Source organism: Lingula anatina, chromosome 1, assembly GCF_051362555.1.
Source record: "Lingula anatina isolate TDL-2025a chromosome 1, LinAna3.0, whole genome shotgun sequence".
NCBI classification, from domain to species: domain Eukaryota; kingdom Metazoa; phylum Brachiopoda; class Lingulata; order Lingulida; family Lingulidae; genus Lingula; species Lingula anatina.
Window position 1 is genome coordinate 52,079,243 of NC_141767.1, and position 21,130 is coordinate 52,100,372.

A 21,130-nucleotide genomic window follows, 5' to 3' on the forward strand; every position below is an offset into this window, starting at 1 on the left:
CATGTGAAAACAGCATAAACAGAGAGGTAGAACAGGAGTTCTGTGTCACAAGCATACACCTTCCCACCCTTTGTGTAGTGTGGGCCCTTTCTGATCAGCATGGATGAATCACTGGGGATATTTGATATTCTAGGCAGGCAGGGGAGTGCTGCCACCGAAAAATTTTGTATTGATAAAATCTTGTTGTATTGGTCTCAGCATTGGGTTGGCGACAGTAGTGGAGACGATATAATAGTTTCAGTGGGTGCGGGGACTCTGAGCTTATTGTGAAAAGTTTCCCTGATCTCCTGGTTTTGTTATGACTGATCAAATTCCGGATTGGAAATGGCAAAAGAAAAAAAAGGAATATAACATATGAGGTCCCAAAATAATATTCAGAAATGGTTGAATATTTGCCGTGCATGCTGATATCTACACGGGCTGATTTCTCTAGAGCTTCAACATTTGTTAAGACAAGGCTATTTGAACATCATGCTTGGCTTCTATGAATAATAGGAAGATAGATGGTTTTAATCTGACTGAAAATCTCTCCCACAATACGTCTTATTCAGTCAACACAGAAATGTCATTATGAGTAGCTTCCCTTCCGGCAAAGAATCAATGCACAGGGAAAACTACTGCAGCTTAGCTATGTGAAGTAGATTTGTTTAACGGTGTGATGTATGGATGCGATTATGGCCACAAACTAGAATCAGAATAGCCATCAAATGGAGATGCTATTTGCACAAGGCTTGAGTATATCACTTCCATAGGCAAGGTGTGCTTTGTTAGACTTGCATTCATTTGAGGCATTGAATCCCACAGCTGGGGGTAATTGAACAGAGGTGTAGACCCTGTGTCCAATGAGAAATAAAATAATCAAACACTGGTGACCAAAATTAAATCGGATGCCAATACCTGGCACATCTTATGATGAAAAGCTTACTTAAACTATTCCACATAGTAAGCTGGGATGAATGTTGTGAAGCACTTGTGGTGCCAGATATGCTCCATGTGAAATGGGGAAAAATTACTTAACACCATGCATTACATATTGTATGGACATTTTAGTTTACTCTTGTGATCAAGGATAAATACTTAATAAAGTTTTTGTCAAAAGCGCAGCTTAATGTGACCACTGTCTCTATAAATTTGGTATGCCAGAATGTCAGAAAGGTTCACCTGCTTAGGGGTGTTTTACTTTAGTGTTCAGATAGAGAAAACAGCTTTTAAAAATTTAGAGAACTTTTGAATTTGAAAGAGATTTAAACAGCAACAATTTCTGTAGAAATTACTTTTAAAAAGTCCTTTGAAGCATGCTGCTTTCACATGCAACACCATGGGTTCTGCAAATAATTCCCAAAAGCATGCTGTGCAAAACTGAGAAAAATCCCAACTGTACACTTGTGAAAATGAATTTGAAGGTTCCACCCTTGTTTTCCTCATGCAATGTTGGTTGCCTGCAGCATATGTGGATAGTGAAGCGTGACATGTGGTAAAAGAAAACCTTGTCTCAGGTGACCATCTGAGCAGACGGAGCTGTCACACCATTGCCATGTTCTCCCCTGCAGTGGAGGTACAAATGAGATAAGCCTTGCATATTTCAAATATGGGACAGCCTAGACTCCCTTTACCTGCCATATAATTTTTTTTTTTTGTTTAGTGCTATACTATTTATGTTTGTCTTACTTGATTTATTACTTTATGTTTAGCGACCGGTTGTATTGAATAGTAGATATACTGTATATTTTATAGATACAATTGGACATAATGATCATTGCATTGTCTCATTGAATCAAAGCTTAAAGCAAAGCAGGTGAAGTGAAAATCTTTATGTACAACTACTAGTATTGTATCAAAATGTTGGTGTTTACTATTTATGATTACCTTTTCTTAAATATGTGTACCTTTGCATTGCCTAGGATTATGAATGTTTTTTTTTTTTCTTTTTTTTTTTTTTTTTAATGTTGCTCTGGATAGTAAATAATGTGCTGGAAGTTGACATTTTTTGTTTATTTACCTAGGACAAGCTTTGTTCTGCAGTATTTTTTTTTTTTTTTTACATTTTCTTGGAAAGCAGTTCTACAAAATTTGTGGCATGGAAAAGTGCCAAATTATTTCTTCGGTTCTTTTTCTACAAAGAGTGGCCATTCATGCAACAGATGTAAATAACAGCAGGGTATGCAATGGATATCTTATTCATGTTTGATATAAGTATAAGTTCAGAATGACAATAACATTTTGAAAGATGTGGAAAACAATCTCACAAATTATTTTTTTTTTCTTTTTCATTCAAGATCAAGAGCCATAAAACTGATTACATGATGCAGAAATGGATACCATGCATTATAATTACCTGAGCATATGGGAAATACACTGTGGTTAAGATAATAACTGTAAAATTTGTATACCTCAATTATCCATTGATAATTACGTTTCACTTAATTTACATGGGCCATGCTGCTTTTGTGCCACGTGTCTGTCATAGTTTACAGCTTAAAACTGGCTTCCAACCAACAGTGGCATCACTAGTCTGGGCTCTAACATGCCTAGTCAGGAGAGCTTTTTTTATAAACTTTGCTATTTGTTGCTGTTTGTGCTTCACAACACACTGACAACCCAGTGACAGCACCATCGGTATCTTTTCATTATTCCCTTCTCACCTCCTGACCTGCACAGATTTGTTGCCTCTTATAAATAGAAGTTTATTCAATCTGTCAAAAAACTGAGACATGAAGCCTACAAAAGTCATACCTTGATGTGAATATCAGGGTGGAGAACCAGATGCTGTTCCACAGGTCACTAAACCAAGCACCCCCTTGAACAGATGACCTAGCTCAGAACCCTCATCACACAGGTCACTCAGCCAAATACCCCCTTGGACAGATATGTGAACTTAAAACTCCATTACACAGGTCACTCAGTCAAATACCACCTTGAACAGATAACCAAGCTCGAAACCCCATTGCACAGGTCACTCAGCCAAGCACTCCCTTGAACAAGGTTGAACAAGCTCAGAGCCCCATTGCATAGGCTATATAGTACCAAGAGCCACCTTGAACAGACAGGCAAGCTCAGATCCCCACTGTGCAGGTCAATAAAGGCCCAGAAGGATAAAACAAATGTGCTTCATTATACTCTTTCACGTGCATTATTTAATGTAGGGACTCTTGCATTCAATTTTTATGACAAGTATCAAATATATATATATATATTTGCTTTCATATGTATATTGTAAATATAGCAGAAATGTAAACTATGTTGTCATAAGAAATGCCACTTGTCAAACTGAAATTTTGATAGGAGGTAAATAGTTGGCAGAAACCCACAGCCCAATGATGATGCTGGCAGTGATTTGTAGGCTGCTCTGTAACATCTGAAAGCAGTACTTGACATGTCCCAGGGCAAGAATTTCATAGGTTTACATTAACTTCTACCTTTACTTTTACAACCATTCTGTGACCTCAAATGACTTGTGAAGTATAAGAGTTTGTACCTTGTATTTTGTGGTATTATTAGGCTTGCTCAAAGCTTTTATAGGCAGAAAATTTATATGTAGTAGTTTTGTTTGGGACAGACAGTGTAACCACTTTAATTGCGATGAGAAGAAAAGATAGTGATTGAGGTATTGATGTGTGTATAAATCAAACACCATTTTGATCTGAGTATCATAGAGCTTCACATATGGGACATATTCTACCATGGGATATAAAAATTGCATTAATATGGTGCTTTTTGGAATTAATTACCGTCCTCCTAACCTTCTTCCTATTCATATAAGACTTTCAAAATGAGTATAAACAAAAATAATGATTTTTTTTAAACTGGTTTCTCATCAGCCTACTGATATTGAAGCATTAAAAAAGATTGGTTTATGAATAACAGGAGTAAATGTTATTTTTATAGAATACCTTGCAGTCTGTTAGAGAAAAGACAGTTATGTTATTAAATATTATATCTTTACAATATGGCTATTATCTAAAGAAATTCAAATTATGTAAATTAATGGTCAGGTAAGGCATTAGATGCGGATATTGACCCTTGAATTTATTAACCCACAAATATTAATCAATACACGATATGATTAGAAGTGGTAGAATACAACACGGAATTCCCAAGATGATCGTTTGCTGTGCTGTGTACGAGCACCAGTGGGGATTGTTGGCTTAATGCTTTTCCCCTTTTTTTGCTCTGCTCTCAAACAAGTATTCATTTTTTTCAGCAGCCATTTTTATTCACACTTACAGGAGGCTTAATGAGTTTTTTATGATGGATGTATCTGTGGCTGTTCATCTCTTTACCTATATGATCAGGTTTTTGCATGACCGTTGTACAACAAGCTCACGAGTGTGATGATGTGTAACTAAAATCACAGTGCACATAAAAACTTTATGTTCTGCAATATGTATGCTATCAAGTTGTAACTATCACCAAGATAAACATTAAAACTGTGTTTTAAAAAGGGTTTGCTTGAGGTTAAGGTGGGAGGTCAGGGTGTTGGTGAAATTTTGCTCGCATGGTGTGCATGCTAGAGGGCACAAGATGACTGATAAGGTGCTTCTCAATAGCAAAACTCGCTCAAAAGAGTTGCATCATGATTTGTCGAGCTAGGGTGAAATAACACCTTCAGCAGGCAAAGAGAAGAAAAATTTGTGTGCAATTTGAACCATTTCTTTACATACTTGTCAAACTCTCTGAATTGACTTGAAAATGTTTAGCATGCGATTTTCTAATTTGTCCCAGAGCCAGACCTCAAAGTTGATGTATATACCGTGTTGGCCCTTAACAAAGCTAGCTTAATTCATACAACACTGAAGTCGTGATTGGTCAAGCAGATATGTTCTACAAAGGCCTTACATTCAAGGATTTCAGACCTCACCTTTTGAGAGTCGAGTTAAATTTAGTGGAAATCACTATTGAACCACACTAGTCGGCTGCTTAGATTAGCCAGCCCTTGCATATCAATAAGGAAAGCAGGGATCTGACGTCAGTCACGTGACTAGGTCACTCAGTGCAGTCTCAGTACACTTGCCTCAGTGTGTAAACTCAAAGCGGACCTGAATGTAGATCTGACAAGACGTGTAGAGGCGACTGACCATTAGAGGCCAATATGTTAGGTAAAGTCACTGTTTTCTACTTTCTTTTTGTAGTATTAGTGACAGTTCACTTCTCTGCAGTATCAGTGGTAGCATGACAGGTACAAACAACTTTGTCAACTTGCTGATTTTTTTTACAAGCAATTGCTAGTTGGCTGTCTGTTGTGGCACATTAACTTGATGTATTGTTATGCTCCATAGAACATTGGTTGTTGGAAGATGATTGCATTGGTGAAATCAGAAAATTGATTCCCCAATTCGTGTTGATCAACACTTGAGGAGTGTGTTCACACTCTTGAAGCGTAGCAGAGCCTACTGGCACTTAAGAAAATATATGCACCTGGGTGTGAAAATATTTTTTGGAATGGGGCTCAGCATGGTATAGGTGAAAGACTCATAATGTATCTCTCATAAAAAACTTGTTTACTTCGAATGTTTTAGAAGCATGAGTTTTGAATGAAATTTTGTGATTTAGAAGCAGTTTGTCTTATCAAGTGCACCTTTATCTCTGCATTAGCTGATTTAGATAAAAGTGATCAAATCATCATTAGTATTGAATGTTTTATTTGCAAGAGGTCCTATTGGGAAACTGGAAAATATATCTTTATCTAGCTGACAAAAAGTTTGATAAATAAAAAGGAAAGAATTTATAGGTGGAAAGACTGAATGCTCCATTGGTAATAAAACTAAAAAGAAAAGTTGAGGTACATGTTTTGGCAACAGTGCTGAGAAAGGAATTCCTTTTTTCCTTGGGAATTAGTTAAAGAATAAGACTTAATACTGATCTTTTTAGGCATCATGTCAGACATGCAGTGATTATATATTTGACAGTAATATTTACACAGGTGACAGTGTCCTGGAAAAGCTTAAAAGTTAATGCGAATTTCATCTTTTTACAAATACTTGCACCATGCCTAATAATACATCCCATATGATGAGCTGTTATTCAGATATGTGGCATGAACATGGTGAATTATGGGGGGACTATGGCTACGTGTTGGCAACCCTGTATAAAACCCCATATATTACCGGGTGCTTTCAACAGAATAGGTAAATTACAGACAGGGGATGAATTATGTGAATTTGTTTAACAGTTTAGTACCACGGATTGCTGTCCAAGTGATTGCATTAGCATCTATTAATGCTAATAGGTCTACAAATGAGGGCAGTATGAATAGAGGAGAGAAAGTAGGCGCCAGGTTGTCACAATGTTGATGTTCTTCAAACCTGCAAAAACGATCAAAAGCCTGATTTAGAGAGTCTAGAAGTCTGGGGGCATACAAATCCATCTTGAGATTAAGTATGGATCTTTTCTAGGAAATGGCCATTTGTATTAGCCAAAATGATTTTGGTGGAAAGTATAATAGCCATGTTTTCCATTAAGCAGGCAGAATGTGTGGAATAGACCATTAAAGGTGTAGTTAAAACCCACAGGTATACTGCTGCGAAGAGTGTTCTAATTTATTGTGCTAGTAGCCATAAAACACTGAACAAAGATAGTCATAGGTTCTCGGTAATACAGATGTTGTGACATTTCAAACAGTGTTTACACAGAAACTGATGTCAGATTGAAAATAAATATTAGACCTACACTGGCAACATTAGCAAAATACCAAGTCTGCATTTTCAATATCAAAAGTATAGGAATGCCTGGGTTCTCAGTAGTCAAGTCTTGCTTCCCCAATGGTCTAGCTGGGATGGTGAAATAAACTATCATGTTGGGTTTTGTTGTGGCAGTTATCTAAGCTACACTGTCAACAATTAGCACTGATTTGCACACTGCCATGTTGTAGTAACATGAAGCTTGTGATCTGCTAAAGGTCAGACACCAGTGGTTTCATGGTGTGTGCTGATAGTCAGACCAATTTGTTCACCGCAGTAATGCATTTCTGATGGCCTCAGTCATAAAAAAGACAAAACAGCATGATACCAAAATGCTTCTAAACATCATGCAAGTATTTTAGTTTAATATTTTAAAATAAGGTGTAACACATTAATGTGTTTGTTACCTAGTTAAGCCTCTTTACAATACATAAAATGTTTTTGGCATCTTTTTTATTTGATTGTTAAATTATTTATTTTTGTTGTAGTAAGTTTTTGAATATTAATGATTCAATTTTTGTACAAGCCTAACCTCCGTCATTTGTTACAAGATAAAAACATTGATTGAAGTTTTTTGTGCTCTTGTGTGCAATACTTGTAGAAAATACAATGTAATAACTTTAATGGCATAATTTATCATATACATTTGCCATCAATGACTTGAAAAGGTTAATGTATTCTGTTGTGCCAAGGTTGGACTTACAATTCAATCTCATCGTCTAGCACTGGCCATTATTATACATTTGATAATTGAAAATGTACAAGCAATGAATACAATCAAAATTACTAGAAATTCATGGTTAATAGTTCACAATAAATTTTAAATGACCAATTTGTTATTCAAAAGGTACGTTAGCTTTTTTCTTAATGTAAGTCCAATAGAAATTAAATCATTTAAAAGGTTTTGGTAATTTTTTATGCATAACAGACATTTTATTTTGATGAAAGAAATTGTGAACAATATGCCCCATTTATTATTTTTTGTTTGTTTGTTTGTTATCTTTTTAAACTTTTTTTCTTGAAGTTGGATGAAGTAAAGTTAATATGAATTATTACAGTCACTCAGCAGGATTTATTTCCCCCCACTTTGGATTTGCACAAATTCATTTTACATGTTTTTCAGACTGGGACATTTTCCTGTTTTATTTTATGATATATCAATATTTAAAGTTAAATTAAACAAATTTAAAAGGCAAATCAACCATAAATTAAAAAAAAAAAAAAACATTCAAAAAAAAAAAAAAAAAAAGAATGCTGTCTCTGTTTAGGAAACCAATTCCTTATATTTATGTTTGCTGCAACTAAATTTCAACTGTATTAGATGTTAATGATCAGCTAATATTCATTTTTTGTCACAGGATGTTTGAGGCATCTTCTATAACCAATATTTAACAAGAATTTCTTGCTTTATATTATTCTAAAAGTACCTCTCAAAATAGTTTTATTTAATGTTGAATCAATTTTTTGTTTAGTTTTTTTTTTTTAATTGAAGGACTGAATTATATTTCAGTAGCTTATTTCTTGTATTACACCCTCAGTTCAGTGGAAACACAGAGATGCAGGATATAATTGGAATGATCAAAGACATGTGCTTTGTTATCTTACCAACTAAAGACCCTAATGTTTGGGTAATTGGGCCCTATCCTATTTTGTTGTTGGAGTGCCCAGCAAATTAAGAACACGGGGTCACTGAGTGCAGTGTGGCTTTTCTTTACGAAAGGCTCCCCGTGGCTATCTTATTACAAAAGATGTATATGAAAACTCTGGATCACAGGATTTCAATTTAAGTCAATATTGGAGCACTGTTTTCATTAGCAGAGTGAAAGACAAAAATATTGATAAGCAGAGAGGTCTGACTGCCAATTTCATCTCCTATCAATCAACTGTGGAAGTTGTCCCAGCAAAGTCGGAGCACAGTATATAGCTACATCAGAATTGAAAAGCCAACGAGTTTCTACGTCATCAGAATAGATTTGATTTTGTTCAATAAAGACAACATTTGTTCGTAGCTTAACAAAAGCCAACCATACATGCCTTTAGAAGTCCTGCTATTGTCCTGTGTAAGCAAAGGTCGATAAAACAAACACTATCTGAGTGTGTAGTTAGCCCATTTGCAGATTCAGCCAAGATAAACTTTGGACATAACGCATTGAAGCAGGGAGAAAGGTAAGGCATGCTTGATTTGACCCTTTCTGTGGAAAGACGATTTTGGGGCAAGTTTTCCAGTTAAGTAACACACCATGAGATTATAGATGCAGTCTCTAACTTCTCACATTTCTAGCTTCAGTCTCCTTAACTAGTTTTCAATAGAGATATCTTGAGATGAGAAGGGATTGGTTTTTTGTGTCCCAGATCAGTTGTAGGATTTTGAACTGGATACTCTATACTTCCTTTCCTCAGGCCCATAGGGATTTCTTTCTTGTGTAGTAGGCAGCTCTTCAACCCTTCATGGTGAAGTCTATTGGATTAGCTGCTCCAGTGATTTAAATTTACTTGTTTGTTCAAGTATGTAGAGCAAGTTGTTCAGTTCCCAGACATACGAAAATGTGATGTGTCTCATTATCAGGTACTCCATCTTGGCCGATCTTCTAGGTCAATGATGTTGTCTTGGGCAGCAGTCCATTTCTGATGTTATCGTTACTGTAATTAAGACTTCGTTTTTTTACTTTTGAAGAATTCTGCTTGTCTCCTTTCATTAGCACAGGGAACTGGATTGAAATTATTTCAGTCTTTTTGGTGGTTTGTGGTATTTTGTTGATAATATGTCAAGAAATTCTACACACATACAGCATCATGGTTGTAAAGAGATCTGGAGTGTGATTGTAATGAAAACTGTTGGGAGGGATCCAAACATGTCTACAGATTTAGAAATAAATTGGATTGAACATAATGTAGTGTCAATTGAATAAGAATGTAGAAATAAACCATTCCTCTTTTCCAATACACACTTATGTAGATATGCTTAGATTGATCTATCCAGTTGCTGTGTCATGTGGGTGTCATGCATATATATTTGATAACATCAGTATTCTCCCCTCGGTAGTTCAGTATATTCCATAGTGAGAGATACCTTCAGAGAATATTAGGTAAGTTTTAGTTTTTAATCTTTCCAGATAATCTTCACAGACTGTACAACCACTTTATTATAGGGTAATCTTAAGTTAAGGAACTGCTGAGAGCAATCTCTACAATAATGAGACTGCTTTGGGCTGAGTTGGGGAGATGTATTACTTTCTTACATGTGATATCTGTTTTCATTTTACATTTATAAAGCACATCTAATGAAAAGTATATTTCTTTGTCCAGCCACATTATGGTCCTTGATTCAGCTTTTTTAATCAAATAAGAAGAAAGATGTAAAACAGCATGCAAAACAGACATTTGTATAGGAAAGCAATATTGTTCAATTGGATGATTGTTTGACATTCATTCTATTACCACAGTCTGCAGTCAGTCCACGATGAAACTAAATCATTTCCTGATTCAGAATTGATAAAAACCACATCTATCTATTAATGCAAGTCTGCTCAAATTATGCTCACCATTGTAAATTAATATAATTTAACATGAAAAGCTATTAGCAGCAGTTTCCTCTATCAGCTACAAAAGTAATTCTACAGTTGTAGTTTGCCTTTTTTAGTTGGGCCAGGTTTGTGCAAAAGAGTAAAACATCCATTATTGTTGTCGGGTCATTAGTGAGCTGCATGCCTGTCTGTCCCAAGTAGCGTATAGGAGTAGGGTGAGGCTGTGCTGAGGATAATCAGATATGTCGCGTGGGAAGTGATATGGTATCCATCTTGGAAATAAGGGAAATAAAACAAAACTGAGAGTGGTCAGGATCTGAGGTAAGGAGAACAGCAGGAGAGGTCCCAGAGGTTATAGAAATCTGTAATCCTCATAGTTATGTGTTGTTAGTAAGCCAGCATTTGTGATTTATAGATGTCTGGTAAAGGCCATGGGATGGTGTGACAAAATTACCCTGCATTTCTGGTTTGTTTCTTTGAATACGAAATTTGGTTGATTTCTAGACAATTTAAGGGACCGACTAAGGATCTGTAAAATGTTATATGTGCTGTTTTGAACTTGGACTTTATCTGGCATGAAATGTTTAGTACTACATATTATAAGCCAGATATAGTTAATCAGAAGAGGTACAAAAGCCAAAGTTCTGCAAATAATTGATCCGGACAGGACAAACATGTAACAGTGTAAATGAGAATGGCAGAGCACCTATAGTCATCCAGGAGGTACTTCTACATTACAAGTATTATGCTTATTGATTAATCAATTTCCAAGCAGCCTTTAGATTACGTTATTCCTTTTAATTTTTAACTGTTCAATTTTTGTGTCTGATAAGGGATTTACTGTTTTCTATGGTATCTGTTACTAAAACTATCAACAGAGCTTTGTAACTACCACCAGCTTCACTTAGCAGCTCGGGACACATCATATCCACCATTTGTGTTTGCTACTGGTGAGCAAGATGGCTGCCATTAGAGGAGAGTAGAGCGCTTAGGACAAGGGGGCAAGCTAGGTGGAGGTAACAGTTTTCAGTTGACGCTTGTACATTAAATTATGATTTTACACGCCATGGTCCAATATATTGGTAGGCAAATATCACCTAAGGGTAGCTCTCATTGCCAAGTGGAAGAGCCAGGTCTGTGTTCATGACTGTCTGATAGGAGTGACCTTGTTATGGCTCAGTGCAGCTGCTAGCCCAGGTAGTCGTGGGATGGTGATTTATATGATTTACATGAAGGGTTTTCTGTAGGCTCAGTAGAGCTGCCTGTACAATGGAGCATAGTTGGTTAGGGTAAATGTAAACTTCTGTTATGTGTTACAAAGAGCCCATTTTTAGTAAGGCTATAAACCAGACTTCAACGAGATTTGACAGAAATTGACTTAATAAAAGAGAACCATTTTTAGGCTGTACTGTATGTAAAAGTATAGCAATGCTTAGTTTATTTTCCCACCATGCTTCCCTTTTAGTTCCCCTTTCTAAGACTGACCTTGGCCTACATATTGAAGAACAGGGTGAAGATTTTCATGTGCAATTGTAATTAGTTGAAAACATAGCTTTCCATAGACCCAACATCAAACCTTAGCCTCAAATCAGATCAGAGATAGTAACTATAAGCTATGATAAATGGAAAATGCATTCAAATCTACTTGGTTAATGACTTTATAATGCCTTCCATTATTGTTTGATAGAACCCTGATAAAGAGGGCCACCTCTCTGTTCACACAAGTGGACAGTGAACATAGACTTCCGCCCGACTTCTGCATAACCAGTTCTATAAGATGTCTGTCTGTCTGAGAAATTATTTCTTCTCCTTTTTATTTTCTTATGCATGTGTTTCTGTGAAATATCAATCATGCTGATTGCATGCACAATACCATTGCTGTGTCACTGAAGAACTACAAGGGTATGTAAAGGATGACTTTCTGTGTGAATCCTTTCTTTTTTGTACTGCTAGTGCAATATTTGTGTGTCAAAGAAAGCATGGAAGGAAGTTCATTTAACTATGGGGGTCAGTCTAGATCATTTGAATACATGGAAGTAATCTGTATATGAGGTAAACGTTAAAATATTTTGAACAGAGTCACCAGGTCTTCCTAACCATTTTCCATGGGCTGATGAGGGTGTTTTCTGAAAGTATTGTGTACAGAGAAGCTGATGGCGGTAATCACCTGCCTGCATAGGCGGCTGATGACCCTGGAGGAGCAAGCTTATTTGGATATGTAACAGGAGCAGGGGGGCATCAGTTGACAACCCATTTGTTCGAGCAGAGTCTTTTTTCCCTTACGGCAGAGGCTTGTAAGTGGTTTGATGGCCAGCTTATTCAAGGTGCCTTGCTGCACATGCCTCTGACAACTTCAAACCTCTGACAGAGAGACAAAAATGGGGATTTATTACATAGACCAGCTTTTGAGCAAAATAGTGACATTGATTGCAAGTTCTGGCTGAGCTTAGGGAATTCACTATATGAATTCCAGTTCTGTAAAAGAGACACATGTTAAGACTATGGTTATCTTCTAAGCTGTACTAATTGTGCATGGCTCATGAATATATAATTATTAGCATGAACATTATAGTCATTAATAATTTATCATTTTATCTGCCTTTGACTTTGTCATTAAATTTTAGATATGCCCTGCTGTATGCGAAGGACAAGTTTCCCTCTGCGACTTTGCAATACTGGTAGATTGATTGGTAAGACAATTGTAGTGCACATGTATTAAATTATTTATTCAAGCAGAAAATTAACCAAGACACTGTTTTGTTTCTTTTAGCTCTAGGAAGCTTGTGGCACCACCTCTGGAGAATGGAGGAGGAAGCTGCGGCCTCCATGCCCATGCGGGGGCGGGCTAAAGTCAAAGAAGACAAATACTGTGGGGTGTGCGGGGACAGAGCCCTTGGATACAACTTCGATGCTATATCTTGTGAATCTTGCAAAGCCTTCTTTAGGAGAAATGCCCCAAAAGGATTGGTAAGTGTCATGGGAAGTGGATTGAAGGAAATCACATTGAGGATGTTTTGTATGTCTTTTTCAAAAGCCATGAAATCCATCTTTTTGCCAAGAAGGCATCTGGAAAAAAAATGACAGATTATTGAGTAGCACAGTAACCAGTATTTTAATGCATCACTGTGGCCACACTCACATTTTTGTGTTGTCCTGTGATATGCGCCACTGATTTCATAGCATATTTACTTTCATAGCAGTTGTACATTAGTAATAGTGCATACCACAATTATTTTGAGTTATTCAATCCAAAGTCATTCATATTCATTTGTGAACAAGGGTCCAAGATTTGTTATAGTAGATGACAATATGAGTCTAAACATCTGGTCAGTAATGTGAACATCAAAATATGTCCTTCAGTTATAGAGTATTAACGTTTCACATCATTGATGAATATGCAAACATCATGTTTTGCTTTCCACCAGCAATATTGACAGCAGTATATGAAAAATATTCCTCCCACCTCCATATTACTGTTAATACAGATAAAACATCATGGTAGAACAGCTTACCTTTCAGTATTTAAATTTCATATTGTTGGTATTACATTTTCCCATCTTTAATGATTGTACAATATTTGTAATTTTCTGCCAGGCAGTATTTATTATTGGTGCTACACAGAAGTGATCCCTATTTCCAGCATATTGTTTTGCTTCATTAAACCAAGAAAAAAAATCATTACGGAAATTTATAAATTATTGAACAATTTTGTACTGATCATACCCACATTGTGGGCTGCATGGTTTATTTAATACACCAGGTTCATTCATTTTCTACTTACTCTACATATGTACACTTATAAGCGTACCAAGTTCAATGGGATTTAGGTTGCTGAGTGTGCCAAGCCACTATCTCCACAGAGGGTCATACACCTGTCATAAGAGACACCTTAATGTGTGCATACAAACTGGTAATTATCAATAGCTGCATAATGCTTTAAGCCTTGTTTCACAGCTGGCACAGGCCATAAGATGAAGGCCTGTAATGCACGGAGAAAACTAAAGTGTCCTTGTAGCAAGATTAGAGAATTATGAAGGAATAGTATTGATTGGATAGAACAACATAAGAGTATTAATTATACACAATTGGTGTTTAATAATTCACAGGATTGTGTTGTAATTATTTGTCCCACCGACGTCTCTGCAGTACACAATGATACTGGTATGTTGGAGAGAGACAAAAAAAGAAATATTGTACCTTGGGGAATAGACCCTGAAAGGCAAAAAGAGTCGTGTTAAGGTCAGCTGATCTGCTAAGAAGAGCTGTCCTCAGGAGCAAGTTGTTGAGTTAATATTAAAAGTACTTTTAGTTTCTGAGCTAAGGAGTAGGGCAAGCTCTGTTTTATTTTTATTGCAATTTCATTGTAAGACAGTATTTGGTTATGTCTTAATTTATTTATCTTGAATTCAATTTTTTTTTTAATGATAAAAATGTTCTTCTCTGTCTATAATCTGTTATAACAAATTTAATGTATGTGAAATATTTTTGATATTTTTTTCATTTTAAAAGAAACAGTATGGTTTGGGCATTGGGCATCAGTTGATGAGTTTTACATTCACAAATTTGTTATGTAAATATTGGGTGTTGTCTTTTTTAAACAAAGGAGAATAGAAAAAAGACAAGGGTGAATTGGTTTCACATGTCAGGCCAGATGTGAATTGTTGAGAATGCATGTCATATTGCCATGGCAACATGCAATTCATTATTCATTTTCGTAATGAGATTTAAAATTCTATGTGTTGGTGTTATATGCCTGGATGACACTTCATTGGGTGGAATGGATCTAAGCTGGTTACAATATTATATTGGCTCTCAACAACTCGAGTGTTGGTATATAAATAACCTTCTAAATATCCATCCATTATACCAAAGAGGTACCTTCTGGTCATGGGTGTTAACAATTGTTTTTGCTTTCCTTAAGTAATCAGGTTCAATTCTAAGCAGTGTTTTTTATCTTTATGTTGTTTTATTTATCATTTCTGATATTAAGATCAGCTTGAAATACAAAAAAAAAAAAAAAAAACAAAAAAAACAGAGACATTAAAGCAACTATGAATTTTGTAACAATTTTGGGTTAGTAATTAATTTTGATTTAGATAAAAAGACAGTTATTAGAAATTAGATTAAATTAAATAGTATTTTAGAATTTTGCCTGTCAGTTATAGTGGATAAATAAATAATTAAATGAATAAGTAAGTAACTAAATAAATTAAAACTTTTTTCTGCATCTAATTCAAGTGCATTATGTCTGTTAGAAGTATATACATATAATATGGACTACTTTCAGTATCATGTGAAAAATAAAAATAAAATCATAGTATAAGATTACCCCAAGTTATTAAAAGATGTGTACTTTCTATTTGGGCATCTGGTCCACATAGTGATGTTAACTGTCAGTACTTCCTGCGATAATCTTTCTTAATTATCTCTAGTCTCACAAATAAGAAGTTCTTTAAGGTCTCTCCTTTACCCTCTGTCTCTGTACATGTTTTCTCTGCATGTGCATTACATGTCGACAGTGGCTGAGCCTTTTGAAGGGTCTCCCCTGACATGGCATATGTGAGCTCATCCGGTCAAAATGCTTACTCTTATCCCCACTCTACCTGGATCCAATCACTGACTAGGGTTCACTCGGTGCATTTTCTGGGGTCATTCGGTGCAGCAAAATATTTCCTAAAAGGAATGTAGTAAGAAAATGATTTCCATTGTTTGGGTATTGAAGTAACCTGACATGTGTGAAAACAGTAATTTTAACCAACGAGTGATATTTTCCCAATACACAAAAGCAAACTTGAGATACTTGTGAATTAAGGCACTAGGGGCATTATCAATTATAATGTGTTAATTCAGATGGTTTCTCAAAACAGAAATTGAGTTTTGACAGCAATAATAGGGCCCAGTCACCCAGCACTAACCTTGAATATAAATAGAAAGCCTGGGGTCAGTCAATACCTATGTTTGGAGTGTGGCTCAGTGACTTTTTGTAATAATAACATATGCCATTAGTATCAGTTAAATTAATTAAGACCACAGAAATAAAAGTAACATGATTATTGGCCATTTATGTCTGTCGTGCTTTATACACACTTGAATGTTTTCTTTGGAGAATATGGATGGTCTTATTATGTTTTTCAATACAAGTATAACAATTCTTAAATTCTTTTTTAGATAAATGCTGCATGCATAAGATAAATTGCAATTGTCAAATGTGAAAACATGGAGTTATTACATTGCAACCATTTTGTTATAAAATTCAGTGTTGCCATACCATAACACAGTATTTAAAATGAATTGTTTTCCTTAATTCAGCAAGGTAATATCACATTTTGTCTGTTTTAGGAGTACTTCAAATGCCCGTATGATGAGAAGTGCAAGATGGATGTTTCAAATCGGCGGTTTTGCAAGCGCTGCAGGTTAAAGAAATGCTTTGAAATTGGCATGCGGAAAGAATATATCCTTACTGAAGAGGAGAGAGTCAGGAAAAGACAGAAAATTGAGGAAAATCGTTATGTGTAAGTTTATTAGTCATGCCTTGCCTAAAAAGTTAACCTGAGTAAACTGTCATACTAACAAGTGCAGTAAATTCAAGATGTTTGACTTCTGACATTTTCTGTCAAGAATGACGTTGTTCAATAAACTATTCAAAAATTGAAGTTTGTGACCTTTGTCAGTTAAGTCAGCTATGTTTTTCATACTGGTGAAATTGCATCACATAATTGGCCATGGGAAAGCATTCAAGAATATTCATGAACATACAAGTTTATGCTCTGTTAGCAGGTGACATTTTATAATTGTTTTGATTTTTTTTAGGCGAGTACGAGAATTAGAGAAGCAAGGGATCACTATCAAAACTGAAAATGGTGTGGTGTCCAGTTCCATGTCCCCTTCTCGCCGTCTCACTGATGAGGAACACCACATGATAGAAGAAATCAGGAAAGCTTATAGGAGCTCGTTAGAAATCACAGTGGAACCCATGAGGCCGCGGAGTAAAGAAGAGACCAATGTCAATGATTTGGTCAACATTGCTGAAATAAGTGTTCGCAGAGTCATAGACATGGCCAAAAAGATCAAGACTTTTAAAGTTCTCCCACAGACCACGCAAATCAGTCTACTGAAAGGCGGCGCCATAGAACTTCTCATCCTACGTTCTGTGCTGACCTTCGATAAAGAAAAGCAGCAGTTTTTGGATCCAACAGACGACCCTGACACTAACAGTATGTCAGTGGATGAACTCAAACAAGGAGAGGGGGCCCTCTTTGAGGAACACATGAGGTTTGTGAAGGGGCTAGTGGAACTTAGGGCAGATGAAACCATGCTAATTCTCATGCTTTGTGTAGCTTTGTTCTCCCCAGATCGCCCTGCACTGGACAATAAAGGTATAGTGAGCGAGGAACAAGAAAAATATTCATTGCTTCTTCAGAAATATTTAGAATCAAAATTCCCTCTTCATTATGCCAAAGCAGTGTTTCCGAAACTGCTAATGAAGTTGGTAGACATTCGGAACTTGAATGAAGAACATTCACAAGTGCTTCTGAAGGTAAATCCAGAAGGCATACAACCACTGATGAAGGAAGTTTTAGATTTAAACAATACTTGAGTACTACGTAGTACAAGGAAACAAAATAAACCTCAGCCAACCAGAGGCACCATGTTAGACTGTTGCCTTGTGTACATACCTATACATGCACTGGACTTCACAAGGACTTAGTGGACTGTGAATGAAGTGACACTGAGAGTGAAATGTGCATGTTGAGGAAATGTCAGGAAATAATTAACTCGACACACTTAAGCAACACCAGCTTCTATCATTGTTGGTTTATTTACCTACAACTGGGATGTCATGACAAACTGCTTCTTTCACTTATCTTATTACTTATGAAAGTTCACAGAGGGGCTGACCCTGCCAGACCTTTGTGCCAATGTGTCTGTGTCTACACCAAATACCAGTACCTACATGTGATATCCCCCTCTGTTACACAGTTAACCTGCCAAGGTAGATCTTTCTCAAGAGAGATCTGGAATACCTTACTGCTGAAAAAGTGGAAATTATCTGCTTAGTGGAACTAGCAGTAGCTGAATTTATGTTTGGATTGGTGTGCTTCATTTTTAAAAATTCTGAATACTATTATCCTGAAGGGAATTCTTTCATCGCAGGGGTTGAGATTAAATGATATCATTATTGGTATTTATTGTTATTATTTGTGCATTTCTGGCATTACACATTGGTGTACAAAGATAGGAGGGTTGAAATGTTCAGCAACTTGATGCATTCACTACCTCCAAGAATTTTCACCAACCACATGGTAGAATTCCCATTGCTCCTAAAGAGTATATACCAAGTGCAAGGGACCTGTCCTACCTTTAATTTGTCTCTGCTTCAATGCAGAGAAATGTAGTGCCTGCCTGAGAGAAAACAGCACTGCTATTGCTGTACTGCTGCTTAGCTTTTCTAATTTCACATATTTTAGTACAAGTAAAGCAACTTGTAAAATTGTTGTTGTAAAATTTTAACTGTTGCTTATTCTTTTAATCTTTGTTATGAGTAAGATAACAATACTATATATAAATATATATATATATATACACACACACACACACACACACACATATAAATGATTTACTAAAATTAATAAAGTAACCGTTTGAACTTGATTTGAACATCAGGGACTTTGTTATGATAATGACAATGTTACCACTGTGTATCTGATGACAAACTCTTGTTATTTGAAGCATCTATTATTTAGTTGTTATGGCTATACAACCTGTTCTTGAAAAAACACTTTCCATCAAGTTGAGTGTTTTAGGTATTCTTGTCTGTCTTTCTTAAACTTGTATGTGTAGAATACTTAAGCTGTAGGGTAATCATAGCCAAGAATTCATCATATTTTTATAAGTTGAAACTTTTTACCCCTAGAGAAGAAAAGTTCTGTTAAACCATATATAATATGGTAACATTTTTGTTTTTATTTGTATTGTGATGTAAACAATGTTGCCATTAATGGGAATACAGATATACAACTGCTGTAGAATGTCCAACCAAGCATGTGCACCTAGCACTACAATATGTTAACAATGGAAGAACACGCATAATAACGGGTTTTAAGTGACATGCAAGTATGTATGCGAGCTTACTTCCAGTGGCTCCATTACCGTCTGATACTGCTGAATTTAAGGAGGTCCTACAACACAGGGACAATAACATAGTTAGGAGTTTGCATTTTACATAAATCAAAATGCTAGTCATAGTAGATGTAGATATATATATATATACATACGTACGTATAAGAGTGAATAAGTAAGCTCTTTCTTTCTGTGGAAATATGGCCAGTCTCAGTGGAAAGTAGTGTTCTGCATGTACATGTTGCGTGTGAAAAATTGGCATCGACACTACATTTGGATTGACAATATTGTGTGTGTGTAGTGCAGCTACATTGCTGACCATTTTGCTCTGCCATGTTTGTTTCAGTTAACACAACTTAGGTGTGTCAGAAATAAAATCAAAATTTATTTTGTAATTAAAAGGTGCAAAGTGTGACATTAAGTTAAACCTTTAGGTGCTCATTATATCACTTGAATATAGTTGTACTCTGTAGACAGTTTGCTCTTGTTTTACATTTTTTTTTTATCCAATGTACTAAACATATGTTGATGTGTTAATGAAATGCCAAGACACGCCTTTATGAACAGCTAGCCAGGCCATGCGACACAGAATTTTACTAATTGAGTTTTAGAGAAGAGGTGGTCATGAAATTTAACTTGTTTTATTTCAAGCTTTTTAAAGAGCTTACTTGGTGGTGTTTGTACATTTTGGGTCATTTTATTTCTGTCTCCGGTGTTGTGCTGATGCCAAAATATTCTAGAAATGCTTCATAGGTCATGTGGGTGAGAGTGGCACACTGGCAGCAGATTTATACATCATTTCATAATTTATCTTTTAAATGTTTTATTATTTCTTCATGCATGCAAACACAAGTTCTCAACTTCAATAGATTTCTATTACAAAAACTACTGGTACCTTTAAATGGCTAGTACTCACTTTGATTAGTCCAGCTGAATAGTGTACATATTTTTGCAATGAATGCTGATTCTGTATGCTTCGTACATCTATATGAATAAAGTATGGATGTGATTTAGGAATTGATGTCTTGGGTTTTTATGTTGTCATGGAAAGATATAGTCTAATTTTAAAAGCATTCTTATGATGCTATATTTCATTGATTTTACCAAATATTCTTGGAAAATTTTCTGAACAAATATTGTGGAAGATTCTGTTAAGTCAACTATTTTAATATTTTCAAAACTGATACTCCTTCCAATATTGTTTTTTCAACATTTGATTGTAGAATTGTTTAGCAAGCCAAAAGTAAACTCTGTCAATCTAATTTAAAATATTCTTAGATTCAAATGATTGATACCATAAAACAAATTTGAAACTGATTTGATGTAGCAAATGTGCAAGAAATGTTTTTTTATCTGTTACCATATGAAAATCTTATAGACATTTTACAAAATATTTAAGGTTCCCAAAACAATAATTAGCAAAGCCAATTTTGTTTGGAATCTCTGATCATGGATTGAGACACAATAAAATCAGTGCATCTTACCATTTTGCAGCTGTACTTTCATTACAAGGACATGTCCTGGTAACTGGGTTACTAAACCATTTCTGTTTCCTCCAAGAAATAAATGTTGCCAAAATCAGCATAATAGTAAGAAATCACAAATAAATAAGAGGTTACTCAGTGCATACCATTGCACCTAAAACCTATCTGTAGTTTGGCCATTTGCTTGAACTATTAGCACTCCTTTTTCACATACATAACATTGACCCAAAACATGATGTTGTGTTGATGGACATAAATCTTATTTATTGACAATTTATCAGAAAAACTCCATTAACTCTATATGGATATTTGCATAACAAGAATT

At 35.6% G+C, this 21,130-nt stretch overlaps 1 protein-coding gene across 13 annotated transcripts in view; it reads left to right on the forward strand.

The window, feature by feature from the left end:
- The window catches only part of LOC106160756 (vitamin D3 receptor), a 40,389-nt gene extending 20,051 nt beyond the window's left edge, over nucleotides 1-20,338 (forward strand). For 9 of the 13 annotated variants that reach the window (XM_013537432.3, XM_013537433.3, XM_013537434.2 and 6 more), the window contains 3 exons: nucleotides 12,972-13,168; nucleotides 16,541-16,713; nucleotides 17,012-20,338. In XM_013537432.3, the coding sequence (XP_013392886.1) occupies nucleotides 13,004-13,168; nucleotides 16,541-16,713; nucleotides 17,012-17,798 (1,125 nt within the window). In that variant the 5' untranslated portion in view covers nucleotides 12,972-13,003 and the 3' untranslated portion in view covers nucleotides 17,799-20,338. Of the gene's footprint in view, nucleotides 1-4,939; nucleotides 5,097-8,705; nucleotides 8,844-10,338; nucleotides 10,523-11,923; nucleotides 12,104-12,971; nucleotides 13,169-16,540; nucleotides 16,714-17,011 lie in introns of those variants that run through there. The other 4 variants (XM_013537431.2, XM_013537442.2, XM_013537439.2 and 1 more) reach the window with 4 other exon arrangements.
- Nucleotides 20,339-21,130: the final 792 nt, after the last annotated feature.